The sequence below is a fragment of the Actinia tenebrosa genome, unplaced genomic scaffold (genome assembly GCF_029948245.1).
Source record: "Actinia tenebrosa isolate PJP-AT-01 unplaced genomic scaffold, QUT_ActTen_1.0 PGA_scaffold7__59_contigs__length_16204524, whole genome shotgun sequence".
In the NCBI taxonomy this organism is placed as follows: Eukaryota; Metazoa; Cnidaria; class Anthozoa; order Actiniaria; family Actiniidae; genus Actinia; species Actinia tenebrosa.
In genome coordinates this window covers 5,114,765-5,128,598 of record NW_028292584.1, presented here as the reverse complement: position 1 = coordinate 5,128,598, position 13,834 = coordinate 5,114,765, and the positions used below count along the sequence as shown (strand labels likewise).

The window sequence follows — 13,834 nt, the reverse complement described above, 5'->3', positions numbered from 1 at the left end:
GGAAGGCGTCGGATTTATTTAGGGAATTTTCTTGGGCAATTTTTTCTAAAAGGACAGTACTCTTGTTGGACCGACCAAGAAGAGAACGACGCGAAAAAAGACCCAAAGCTTGCATATTGTCGAGACGAGTAGGAGATTTGTTTGGAGATGTTCACAGCACAAAGTTCCGATGTAGAATGAGAAAATATGAGAAAATCGCTAGCTTTATAGCGCAAAACAGCAAGGCAAGCACTTTTACGATGACGTAAAAGATCAAACAATGGTGGAATCAAACAAGTTTGGGCATGCTTGTATAGGGAAAAGGATCTACAACCAAACGGGCCATCGGGCCTTATGGGGCCACAAAATGCCACTTCGGGCCACTTCGGGCCTAATAAATACATAAAAACGCAATAGAAAGCTTCCATTTGCAGTGAGTCACTGGTCAAGTAAACATGGGTCGAACGCGAAGAAACTGTCCTGTCTTTGGATGTGGAAGCACCAATCTTGCTCGACTAGCAAATCATCTCGATCAAGTTCACCGTATGGATACCGACGAACGTGTCAAATGGTTAAAATGGAGTAAAATTGGAATACGTGTACCTTTAGAGGATGAAAAAACTGGAACAGACAATAAAAAATTATGTGTGGAGAAAACTTTGGAGAGACTTATAAAACGACAAGAGGACATGGAAACAAACTTTAATAATTTTCTTAGAGTACCACTAGGAAAATCTGTTGTTCAAAAGCAAAAGACACCACTACATAAGAAAAAGCAGTGCTTAACAGACAAGAAAGATATTGCAAAGAAGTGGTTGACCTTGTAATTCGTAAACAACATATATGCTATCGATTCTGGTATCCAGCCCGTAGAACATAAAGGAAAGAAACGCAAATTGTTGTTAGTAGAAGACGGTACTGTGTATAAGATCAAGCGCTCCAAGCTGGAAGACACTGTACAAACAGGACAATTTATCTAAAACCTAATGTTTCTGTAAATAGTTTAGCTTCCAATATTAACTTTGTACAATTATTGGTTTATAGGTTATAGAGTAAAGGACAGAGAACCATCTTACATTGTGCGTGTCTTTATTAAGGAACAAAAAGAAAGTCAAGGTTTTGCTTTAAAATTACCTCTATCGCTTTCTATGGAATATTTATGTTCTGAAAAACAAAATAATTTATACAACGTTTAAGCAAACAAAGATTGACATTTCTGCTTGACAAGCAGTTTTCGCTCTACTGCACTCTTGCCTCACTTCCATGTTTTGCTCCAAAAATCAGTACGATTTCGCATTCGCCTAACCCCCTTTTTCTCCCTTTTGAAGTCGAAATAGGTTGGGCAATCGCTACTCCACCCTTTTTATAGGCTATACATTTGCATTGACACGAGACGCATGTACAAACACCCCACACCCAATGTCTGTATAATTTTTGCTGAATCACGATGGGTTGATTGTTCTATTAGCGCCTTTTAATACAAAACCTATCAAAATGATAATTTCTGAAGACTCGTTCCCGCCATTTTGATAATCTATGAAAAATGTTATGGCATTGACGTAGTTTCCTGTCTGTTCAAGACCAATCAAAAGCGAGTATGGTTCAGGCGCAATGCTAATGAGTTCAGGCGCCATCCTGACGTCATTTCCTGCTTATTGAGTGGACCAATCAGGATCGTGATCGGTTCAGGCGCATTTCAGGCGCATTTCAGGCGCGAAAACCAGGCTAATTCTGCTCACACTTTACTACTATTGCCCGTCATTTACTATCAACCGTAGAGTATTCTATAGCTTGGTATCAATGGGTTGAATAGAGTTTTTGCACCATTGCGTGACGGCGGCCATGTTAGATGGCAGGAATTAATTATACAATCGTTTTACATATAAAAAAGATTCAATTTTCAAGAGCAAAGGGATCTTATAGTTCTGCCACCTAACCACAGGCAGCCCAAGCGTTATTATGGGCGTGGGTACCTGAAGTCTCTTCTCTGAATTTCATTACCTTGAAGCCTACAATGACAGGCAAACACTGCCTTTCATTGCTATTTCATTGCACTGTATTCTATTGCTTGGTATCAATCAATTGAAAGAATCTCATTATCAGGTTACAATGACAGACAAACACTGCCTTTCAGAGAGTTTTCGATTAGCTTTCTTTATGATTTGAAACTGTCTTCTCGCAAAACAGGAAGTCAATTCAGTCAACCGATAATGAATAAATCGAAATAGTTTTGATTGACGTCACGTCTCATCGCTCGGTTTGTGAGTCTGCAACATCATTTCAATACGGAAAATCTAGTAGAGGTTGTCACCCAAAAGGGAAACCGAATGAGCAGCGAAAGACTTCCAATTTCAAAGAAAAAAAAGGTATTGAAATATAGAGCAATCGATATAAGAAAGACTTTATAATCGATGAAAGATCAATTTAGCGAAAAACAGTTAAGCGAATGAAAAAAACTATGGCTAAATTTTTGGGATAGAAAGGCGCTATTGTTTACCTAACCCGATCGATTCAACGTTTATAATATTCGTAGATTACCATAAAATGAATCGTGTTCTGATCAGATTATTTTTTACATTAATACATTTTTCATAATATCAGCGCATCATTTACTTAAATGTTATTGTTTGGATATTTAAGATTTAAGATTATGTTATTTTCCTTTCCTTTTTATTTTTTTTTTTTTTTTTTTTGTCTTAATAAGACAATTTACAAAGTTACATTACAAAGTTCAATGTAAATTTGTGCTCAAAGCTCAAAGCCCAAAACCTATAACCCAACTAGAATAAAGATATCAAACATTCAAAATGTTCTAAAAGCTAAGAACTGTCACGCGTAAGAGAACACCACCTCATTACCATATTGAGCCTAAAATGTTAATAGATACTACTAAATAAAAAAAAGGAAGCGATTTCTATTAGGTTTCGATAAATTGTAATATTTGACCTTTGCTCAATGCCATGAAAGCTTTTCGTTTTTTCGACAAGCACAATGATATTTTGGGAAAATAAAAGTTTCAACTAAACCAAAGATTAACGTGGCACGTGCCTTTTAGTAAAAAAAACATCATCCAAAAATTCTTTTTTCTTAAATTTACATCGGCAACGTCTTCAAAAAGCAATAAAAAAATCATTCTTCCAACGACCAACAAATAAGATTTCGTTTTACTTTTATATCTGAGGCTTTGTTTAAAATGCCCTTTTGATTAAAAACTAACGCTTTACTCGACCTTGTTTGTCTCAACGATAGTCAGACAAGTAATCAATTACGGCAATCTATATTTAATGACTAACACTTGAAGTGTTACTATTTCAAACTACAAAATCATCATTTATTATTTTCATGATATGTATGTATTATATTTATACAACAATACGTACAATAGATGTGGCGTGCGAGATATTTTCTATGTTTGATAATACATCTATTTAAACAGAACACGAAAACTTCAAATACTGAATACTGGCTACTAAATATATATCTGAATACCGAAATGAATTTCTTATCTAATGTTGTCTAAAGTAAATATAATAATAATAATAATAATAATAATATTTATTTATAAAGCGCAAATACAAATCTGTTCTAAGCGCTAGTAAGCAAACGACAAAGACAACGACAAAATAAAATTATTTACAAAGAATATGCTAATTTGAAGAGATAAGTTTTAAGTTTTAATTATAATTAGTTATTTTTAGAGCATTCCATCCGAAGCAATACACTAGCTACATATAAAGAGCAAATCGCGCTGTATATGTTCATTTTTTTATTTCAAATTAACGAGACATTCAAAGCCATGTGGTCTTTGAATGCCCTATTTAATATGCAGCATTCAGTATTCAACATATGTGCAAAATAGCTGTATATATTCATGTTTCTGAAATGAAAACAAAATCGTTTGCCATTACTAAGAATAATATTTAATATATTAATACAGGAGTTATGAACAGTTGAATATTTCGTGATGTAGTAATGGTAAAAAAAATGTTGTTTTGAAACTGCTTGATTTTTTTTAATTGTATTTATTTATTTATTTATTTATTTTACTTTCAAAATTACATTGAATTTAATGCTGATGTTTTTTACAAGCTCTGTTTTTTTTTTTCTTAGTTACTAGAATTATTTCTTAATTTTCACGCACTCGTGGGATCAAATCGAACAATCAGAAAGGCCAATTTACTTTAAATGTTTAATGTGTAACATTTCATATTTATCATAGTGTAAAACCGCTTCCTTACCATGCCTCTCCATCACTTGTTTCGCCTTGGTGCAAGCCTGGCTATCTCAGGAGCTGCTGCTGCGGCACGGAGGGACCGACAGCTTAACCAACAGTCTGGAACAATCATCATCCAACATACCAACCAGCCCTGCTCTTCCGTTCCTGGTGAAGGATATTTACCTGGTTACCAGCCCTTTACTAACCAGCCTACCTCAGTAATAATTGGAGCGCCTCAGGTATTCTTACCACTACCACTACCACTACCACTACCACTACCACTACCACTACCACTACCACTACCACTACCACTACCACTACCACTACCACTACCACTACCACTACCACTACCACTACCACTACCACTACCACTACCCTACCACTACCACTACCACTACCACTACCACTACCACTACCACTACCACTTAAATAATATTTTTTCTTAACAGCCTGTCGTTGTCCAACCAAATGTTAAGCCCGACAGCTACATGGTGTTGGCGATCCTAGCCACAATATTTTGCTTCTTCCCATTTGGCATCCCGGCCATAGTGTACGCCTCTCAGGTAACAACAATTATCATCATCATCATATCTACATCAATATTATTATTATTATTATTATTATTATTATTTCCATCATCATCATCATCATTTATAATATAATTATACAGCTTCTCATTAATCCCATATAGGTGACTGTCCCATTATTTTCTTAATTGGACAGGTCTTGTTGATATGGGATTAATTAGGCAGCTATATAATTAATAGGTAATGGGATTTCATGCTCCCCAATCAAGAAATAATTAGACTCGAAAAATTCCTCTGACTGCCAAATGGGACTCGGCCTACTGCCTCATCCAATTTTGTAAGTCCTCGGAATTTTCTTCGTCCAATTATTCCTTAATTGGACAGCATGGAGTCCTATTACATATACTTATTATTGATAATAATAATATTAGTAGTAGTAGTAGTAGTATAAATGTTATTATTATTATAGTAATAAAAATAATAATAATAATAATAATAATAATAATAATAATAATATAATAACTTTTTAAAAAAATTATTATCATTATTATTGTTATTATTATTAAAAAAGAGAAAGTACCAGCAAAGAGTAATCGATGTCGATATGGGAACTTTTACGCCCTTCGTTTTTGGTACAAATGGAGGGATAGGGGCAGAATGCCAGATTTTTCTAAAGCACCTTAAGAAATTAACCAAGAAGACAGGGGACACATATGCAAGTACTATAACATGGATTAGAACTCGATTATCTTTTGAAATAATTAAGTCAGTACACATGTGTGTCAGGGGGACAAGAACCCCTTTTTTTAAGGACAATGATTTCTTGAATGACTTTAATCTTAACGCCAATGTAGCGGAAATTTAGAAATATTTAGATTTTAATAATAAATGTATAGTTTTAATATAGTATTATATCAGTATGAAGAGCTGGACTCGTGTTTTGAGCTATTAATTTATTTTACAAATATGTTTTCATAGATAAATAAGTAAATATTATATATATCTTTGTTATTTTATATTCATAATCTCTCCTTTTTTTTATAATTATAGCAATATTCTTATCACGTCTCATATTATAATGAATTATTAGTTAATTATTATTGTCAATAAAGTTATTATTATCATCATCATCATCATCATCATCATCATTATTATTATTATCATTATTATTATTATTATCATTATTATTATTATTATTATTATCATCATTATTATTATTATTATTATTATTATTATTATTATTATTATTATTATTATTGACAGGTTGACTCGGCATACGAAAGTGGAGACTTTATTAAAGCACAATCCAGTTCTTCAGGAGCGCGTGGGTGGACCATTGCTGCTTGCATAACAGGCGTAATTTGTTATTCTCTTATTGGCATGATGGTCTATATTGTTCTTTTGAATCATCCCTATAGTGATGATGAATAAACAATTAAACACTAAAATGATTACAGAGACGAGGGGCGAAGATTACACTGCGAATCCAAAAACCGCGGGCACCTAGAAACTTCAGGAATGTTTTATAATTCTTTGGCCAATCAGAATTGACTTTCTAGCTAAAAGATAACGGGAATTCTTATTAAAAACAATAAAAGTATAATACTAAAAACATCAACACCGTGAACTTGGGAGAATTAGAAACAAAAAACACAAGTCAACTAAACTTCCAAATTTCAATAAAGTGTATCCGATAATTTATAATAATAAGTATTTTTTAGGTTATTCTTTTATAAATATATTATATATCGATCAGCTGTTTATTATGTTTAATAAAATCCAACGTTAACATTTGTTTTTTGTACTCTACACTGCAAAGTCAATGACATGCCATAAAACCATTAAATAATTTTTGTAGCTTTTGTTTTACTAGCTCCTATGGTTATCTCGGCTGATGTGAGCCCGCGTAGTTTTAGTACAGTGGGGTCCCTTTTCCAAGTCTAATTATGGAAGCGTTGATAGACCACTTGCCAGCACGTCCGAATGCAGCTCAATCTGGAGGACAAAACAAAAGGTCCCAATTCTCGGGGGATTGGATTTTTTTCTTTTTTTTTTTTTTTGTCAAATTGCTTTCACATCATATGTAAGGAATCTATAGCAGCTATTGGATTTATTATTTACACTCATTCATTCATATTCATTTTATTATATTGACCCAAATGCCTTGAGTTGAAACATTTGTTTGAAGCCAAGGAATGGAACAAGGGCTCTCCATCCTCACGCTGTCAGGACTAAACATTTATGTAGTCACGTGATAAGTTCCATCAATCCAGGTTCTGAATACGAATTCCTTCCCCCCCCCCCCCCCCTCCCTCCCAAAGCAAAATCTCTTAAATATAATAATATGTGACTTCTAAACGACGAGTACCAAACACACTACAATGAAAGGTGTTGATTTTTTTGATAATACCAAGAGTTCAAATTCGTAAAACTCATCAACAACGTAGCATGACAATTCTTTGATGGTACAGTACATCTTAGCGGCCATGTTGGTGCCAATTAACAAAATATTTCTCATAAGCATCCATTGTTAAAGGCACCACAATGGCCGCCTTATGTTTGTCTTTTGACCCTCTTGGGGAAGATTATTTAACCCATTGATTATCTTTTTTCCAAATACCAGCGCGGAATAGAAAAAAATTCTTTCGCGACGAAATTGCCTTGGTTGGACCGTTTAGTCGTCATGTTTTTTTTCCAAAAAATGATGTTTTGACTAGACTGCTAACAATTTGAATAACTATTGTTCTATACATGCTAACCCTAATTGTCGTTGATGTTTTAGTTGATATTGTTGTTGTTGCTGCGGTTAACGTGGTTACTGCAACTGTTGCTGTTGTCGTTGCTGTTGCTTCTTTGGTGTTTTGTTGTAGCTGTTAATGTTGTTGTTTTTGTTGCTGTTGTCGTAGAAGTAACAGAATTAGAATTAACAGAGGCAGCAGCAGCATGAGGCTAACCCTTAAAACCGACCGGTCGAATCTTCATTTGCGCGTTTTTGAGAGATCTGTAAGATCCAGTTACTGATAACCAGTTTATGCCTCGAGAGTATGGAACTATATGACCGAGGTATTCGCCGTTGAGATGAGACTAGAATAGAAATGAAAAAAATAAAATAAAATAAAATCTAAAATGGCATTCCTCTTGACTTAGATCAGCCCAGAGGTTGTTTCAATGTTCGATCTGTGAGTTAGGCATGCCCTGACTTAGATCAGCACAGAGGTTATTTCAGTGTTCAATTTGTTAGTTAGCCATGCCCTGACTTAGATCAGCCCAGAGGTTGTTTCAGTGTTCGATTTGTTAGTTAGCCATGCACTGACTTAGATCAGCCCAGAGCTTAGGCTGTTTCAGGGTTCAATCTGTGAGTTAGTCATGCCCTGACTTAGATTAGCCCAGAGGTTGTTTCAGGGTTCTATCTGTGAGTTAGCCCTGCTCTGACTTAAATCAGCCCAGAGGCTATTTCAGTGTTCGATTTGTTAGTTAGCCGTGCCCTGACTTAGATCAGCCCAGAGGATATTTCAGTGTTCGATTTGTAAGTTAACCCTTAGAATTAAAACATCAAGGAGCTTATTTCACACTAAATTATATTAGTAAGATTTCATTGTCGAATAACTGAAATGATACTTTTATCTACTTACCGTGTGACAACCCTTAAACCACCAAGCGCCCTTATACTTGTTGGCACAGCTAGTAAAGTAGTTGTCGTTGTCTCGATCAAATGTGGAGAATGCAGCCTTCTTGTGATAGCCCAATGAGTTACCAGCATTTCCTATGACGAAATGGAATATGAAAATATTTCCCTCTTTTATCCATCAAAAAACTTATCAATTTATCTATTAACCAACCAATCGGTTTATCCATCCTTCTATCCATCGTTCGTTCGTTCATCTGTTCATTCCTTCATTAATTTATTGACGCATCTATTTATTCATTAATTTATCAATCAATCCATCCATCCATCACTTTCCATTTATTCATCTTCCTTTTCTTCCTTTCTCGCTTCCATTTTTCCAACACATATTTTCTTATTCCTGAGATATAAGATATTATAACTACCTTCTTTAAAGGATCCAAGGAACAATTCATATTTTTGGGATTCTGTGCCAACTTTGAACGACTTATACATCGCATAGGTTTTTTTCATATTGAAGTCTTCCAGGTCAATTCTGATCTCATTCTCTGTACTGTTGGTCAAGATATGCATGGCATCGAGTCCAAGCCAGTATTCTCCACTCTTGTTCCCAAAACCTCGCTTGTAATCGTCCCATCCACGAAAGAAATCCACCAATCCATCAAGTCTTTTTTGTATCACGGCCCAGCCTCCCCCGTCTGTTACTTGATCACAGAAGACTTGGATTGTGTAGCCTGGGATTGGGGCAATTTCGTACACGCCACTCTTGCTAATTCCGCTTTTCTTAAGTCCAGCGCATGAAGTTTGGTCTGAAGGAGAAAAATATTGAACTAAAACCTTGCGCCAAGTTTTTGTAGTATGAGTTTAGTTCTGCATCAATCTTGTACCCAGAGCCTACGTTCCTCTTACGGTACAATTGCATGTTATCTTGTGAGTTTTTGCAACAAACCCATTTATGATGGCCCCAATTTTTTTTTTTTTTTTTTAATTTATTTTATTTTATTTTATTTTTTTGCATCATTTCCTTATTTGAAGCTGGCAAATACTTTATCCTTTATTAGCTGATTCGATTCGACTTGCAAACTAGATGTTGGATCTAATGATAATGGTTTGCAATGATTGACGTTTGATCTGATTCTAAATTCTTCTAAATTATAAAACTCCACAACATATTTTTTGTTTACATGTAATCCGAGCAATCAACTGTAATTATGTAAATCTACGATATACTTATACAAGATGGATGTAAGTAGGGAGTCATTGAGCAATAGTAGATATTATGGACGTAGCTAGTGCAGCACTTTATATGGGAAAAAGCTTGATATGTTTTACCCAATTCCCATGACATTGCATAGGTACGTCGAATTGGAAATTGTGTTTTTTACAACAATGCGATCAACGAAAAGAAAAAGACGAAAGGAGAAAAACTAATTAAAACCAACCTATTCATTTACGATTTTTCCAACGAAATTCCCAAAAGACTCGTACGAAACAGGTCGAGGTCTACGAACTATCATTGTCACTTAAATGAAGTCATGCTTAATGAGCCATATAGGCTATTTGCATGATGGCGTCATTTGACTACCATTCCCAAAATGATTCATGAATTTTTTTTCTTATTTAAGCATTTTGTGAATGGTAATCAAACGACGCCATCATGCAAATGGACTATTGCGAGCATGCGCTGCAAATACCAGCCGTCATATTTCGTACTCTCTGTATTGTGTCGACGGAAAAGCATGAGCTTCTGATCAGGTGATTGAGAAGCATTGTTTACGTTCAGCTTTAAATCTTAATAAAGAGAAAACTTAAGAAATTAGATAGTTCCGTGGTTATAGGAAATGAGTAACTTGGTAACACTTACCCAAGCAGTTAAACGTGTTAAAACCAAAATCAGGTATGCATTTCAATTGACTAGGACAGGGACTTTTAGAACATGGATTCTGTAAGAAAAAAACAAAGGATTGTCATGAGAAGAAATAACGGAGAATGTGCAATTTTTAAATGTCTTCCTTCTTCTCCTTCATACCCTCCCTCATTCCTTGGTTCCTTGGTTCCTTGGTTCCTTGGTTCCTTGGTTCCTTGGTTCCTTGGTTCCTTGGTTCCTTGGTTCCTTGGTTCCTTGGTTCCTTGGTTCCTTGGTTCCTTGGTTCCTTGGTTCCTTGGTTCCTTGGTTCCTTGGTTCCTTGGTTCCTTGGTTCCTTGGTTCCTTGGTTCCTTGGTTCCTTGGTTCCTTGGTTCCTTGGTTCCTTGGTTCCTTGGTTCCTTGGTTCCTTGGTTCCTTGGTTCCTTGGTTCCTTGGTTCCTTGGTTCCTTGGTTCCTTGGTTCCTTGGTTCCTTGGTTCCTTGGTTCCTTAGCAGCAGTAAGGGGGACTCGCGGTCAATGTCAAAGATTTACGGGTTTTACAGGCGGTTTAAGGAAGGCGCCGGCAGCGGGAATAAGCCGCGCGCCGTGTCCTTACTGCTGCTGTGTTGGGAATCAAAGATATCGCAAACGGAGGTTAAGATATCCTTTACATATAGATGGACACCATCACAAGCATTCGAAATAAAACTGTGCGCCGACTGCGAACTCAGGTGTTGGATCGTCTGGATGCTGACTTTGCCTTCACAACATTTATGGAGGGAGATACGGACGAGACGATGACAGAAGAAAGGGCTGAAAGAATAATTAACTTAATACCCGAAGGTAACTACCGGTTGGAGCTAACGTTCATAAAGTATTTAGACGGCGAGTGGATGATAGAAAAGGGGCGCAATCCTATCAGGGCGTCTGGTAAGAAGGACCTGTTTGTCTTAAACGAAAACACACGCCCGGGAGCATTGGTAGGAATAGACATGCTGTTCTACGAGGTTGCTTACCCGGTTACCGTAGTCATTTACGGTGCGTACGAGATAAAGACGCCAGACGTTAAGAAGTTGAAACCGATGCGACATCCCGGTAACTGCGTAGGGAAGTTAGTAAGAGAGTTCTTTGAAGACTCCTCTCGGGGCGGTAAACTGACTTTAAAGAGAAGAGAAGCCATCAGGAAATGGGAAAAAGATACTAATAGGACCGGAGGGTCGATAGACAACATCAAGAAGTTAGAAACGGCGCTGGAGAGACGAATCCATGTGAAAGATATTACCGACGGCTTCATTTACTCCGGGACGCATAAGTACGGCGGCCGTGGTGCGCCTATCGTAATTTACCAACACAACGGGCATGCGTGGCGAGAACTTAGATTCCCACGAAAAAAAGAAACCAAGGTCTACAAGGAGTCGCCACTTGCAGATTTAATCCACGAGAACTCCGTTTGGCTAATGGATTCAGAAGGAAGTCAGTTTATGACGCAAGACGGTACTCTTTACCGCCCCGAAGTTGAACACCAGCGCATTCAAAGCGCGTGCGAGACCTTAGGAGAAGACTTCTCAGACGAAGTGCTTAGCTCCCGTAGTTTGGACTTTCTGGCTGCCAAGAAAAGAAACGGCTGGAAACCCACGCCGGCAGAGTTCAAAGACGTAGCCAAAGCATGCGTAGAACACGGCCACGGAGGCCTATGGAACATGGAGTACGACGAAGACGAATACGTGTCGCTGGATATGAAACATTGCTATCCTGCCAGTTTCAAAGGCCTCGGCGATTGTAAGGAATATTACGACCGTTACGGACATCCGGACTCCCAGTTCTTCCGCGTGGCTTTAGATGGTAAGTACGATGCGCCAGCTACAGGATTCGTTAGATTGACCAGTTGGAAATTCGCAAAGAACTTGCATCCAATAATCTACGCGTGGTATGGAAAGCACTTGCAGGAGAAGGAATGGATACCCATACCGCTGTTAAAGTTCTTCGAAGAGCGTAAGCTGCTTACCTACGCGGCGCATGAAGCCATACTTTGTCATAGCGCCTTTACACAATGGCTCCCAAAGCACAACCCCACAGCGCGAATTGTTATAGGTAAATTCACACAGGGCGCTAAAGAAGGAGAAAAACATATGCAGCGACGCCTGATAACAGACGAAGGAGAGTTAAGCTTCCTTATTAAGCGCGCCCATGAACAAGGAACAATGGTGTCTGTGGAGAAATGGGACTACTTCATAGAAGGTCAGAAAGAACAGAAATGGAATGCATTGTGTTACTACCAAGACCATCGACCGCAATATTACCACCTGCGTGCGAGTATGTTAGCATATGCGCATATTAACCTTCTCGCGATGCTGCTGCGGTTCGACAAAGAGGACATCCCGCGCGTAGCCACGGATTCCCTATACGTGAAACCGCACGTCTTAGAAAAGATGCAAGAATTCTACACCGACGATGAATTAGCAGAAAGTGGCCAATGGCGCGTCAAAGACGAAGAAATAAAAGCCTGGAGAGAACGCGTAGAATATCACGGAGAAAATACTTGGGGCGTCGTAATGCCCACAATGAGGCCCATGCCAACCGTAAAGGACCCCATTTCCTACCAACGCTTCTCTTACCTTTACGGTACGGGAGGCAGCGGTAAGACTACGCGTGTGTTAGAACTCTTTCCGGCCTTAAAGGTGCTAACGCCAACGCATCGTTTGGAAAGAGAACTCTGCGAAATGGGTTACGACGCGCAGACCTACCACAGCTTCTTTCGTTGGAATGGCCAAAAGTGGGTACCAGAAGCCATCCACGACATACCTCCGGTGATACTTTGGGATGAGATTTGCACCGTACCTTTGGAAATCCTCAAAGAATTCGTAGAGTTCCTCCGTGGAAAGTGTCAAGTAATATTCGCCGGAGATCCCTGCCAGCCTCCTCCAATAGCCGGAGAGATGCCCCACGAATGGCTAAAGGGGTTCGTAGACCATGCGGAGGAAATTAACACCGACTACCGCAGCAAGGATCAAGTAAGAAACCTGAAAGCGGAATTAAGGGGCCTTAGTGACGCCGACCAATGCAAGACGCTGCGCAAACGCGTACGAGCGAAGAAATACGAAGACTTCCTTTACACGTGGCATCCAAAGGATCTGGTGCTGAGCAGCAAACGCGCGGCACAGTCTCGCATACAGAAAGACTTACTCAATATACACCGAGAGCGCTTCCCTACGCATCCCGTACCTGTTTCTTACAAACCCCACGACACCCGCATGCAAAAAAGAGACGTCTGGGTACCTGGTACCGACATCCAACTGCAGAACGCAGTAACGCAGGATAAAGCCTGGGTACCCATAGAAAAGGTGGAAAAAATAACCTCCCATCCAGACTGGCGCTTGGGTTATTGCATGACAGTCCACAGCGCGCAAGGGCTTACCATAAAAGAAACCTTATGGATCATAGACCAGCGGCTGTGTTGGAGCAACCTTATCTACACCGCCGTAAGTCGTGTGGAGTATGCCAAACAGTTGAAAAGAAGCTGGGGTCCGCAACTGCGTTACGATAAAACGCCAGAGGACATAGCCAAAGAGAATATCGCCAAGAAACTCCTTCGCTACAAAAGACACGACGAAGAAAAAAATATGACGTTCGACCTATGCGTG

The 13,834-nt window shown here is 38.3% G+C and overlaps 3 protein-coding genes across 3 annotated transcripts in view; 2 read left to right on the top strand and 1 right to left on the bottom strand.

The window, feature by feature from the left end:
* LOC148905394 (scavenger receptor cysteine-rich type 1 protein M130-like) overlaps positions 1-13,834 on the top strand; it is a 111,996-nt gene that overhangs the window by 70,874 nt on the left and 27,288 nt on the right. The window lies entirely within an intron of this gene.
* On the top strand, positions 2,206-6,516 carry LOC148905397 (proline-rich transmembrane protein 1-like). The gene is made up of 4 exons (XM_089039936.1): positions 2,206-2,345; positions 4,199-4,434; positions 4,645-4,758; positions 5,986-6,516. The coding sequence occupies exons 2-4, from the start codon at positions 4,219-4,221 to the stop codon at positions 6,151-6,153; spliced, it is 498 nt and encodes a 165-aa protein (XP_088896062.1). The 5' UTR covers positions 2,206-2,345; positions 4,199-4,218; the 3' UTR covers positions 6,154-6,516.
* LOC116307597 (ficolin-1) lies at positions 7,055-10,456 on the bottom strand. Its single transcript, XM_089039939.1, has 5 exons — positions 10,377-10,456; positions 10,212-10,290; positions 8,773-9,156; positions 8,355-8,485; positions 7,055-7,806 (listed from the first exon to the last, which is right to left on the bottom strand). The coding sequence occupies exons 3-5, from the start codon at positions 8,918-8,920 to the stop codon at positions 7,672-7,674; spliced, it is 414 nt and encodes a 137-aa protein (XP_088896065.1). The 5' UTR covers positions 8,921-9,156; positions 10,212-10,290; positions 10,377-10,456; the 3' UTR covers positions 7,055-7,671.

Coding starts and splice junctions, on each gene's coding strand:
- LOC148905397 (XM_089039936.1), top strand. CDS start 4,219: ATGCCTCTCCATCACTTGTTTCGCCTTGGTGCAAGCCTGGCTATCTCA. Junction 4,435..4,644: donor TAATAATTGGAGCGCCTCAG/GTATTCTTACCA, acceptor TTTTCTTAACAG/CCTGTCGTTGTCCAACCAAA. Junction 4,759..5,985: donor CCATAGTGTACGCCTCTCAG/GTAACAACAATT, acceptor TATTATTGACAG/GTTGACTCGGCATACGAAAG.
- LOC116307597 (XM_089039939.1), bottom strand. CDS start 8,920: ATGCATATCTTGACCAACAGTACAGAGAATGAGATCAGAATTGACCTG. Junction 8,486..8,772: donor CCTTGGATCCTTTAAAGAAG/GTAGTTATAATA, acceptor ATTTCGTCATAG/GAAATGCTGGTAACTCATTG. Junction 7,807..8,354: donor GGTTTAAGGGTTGTCACACG/GTAAGTAGATAA, acceptor TTTCTATTCTAG/TCTCATCTCAACGGCGAATA.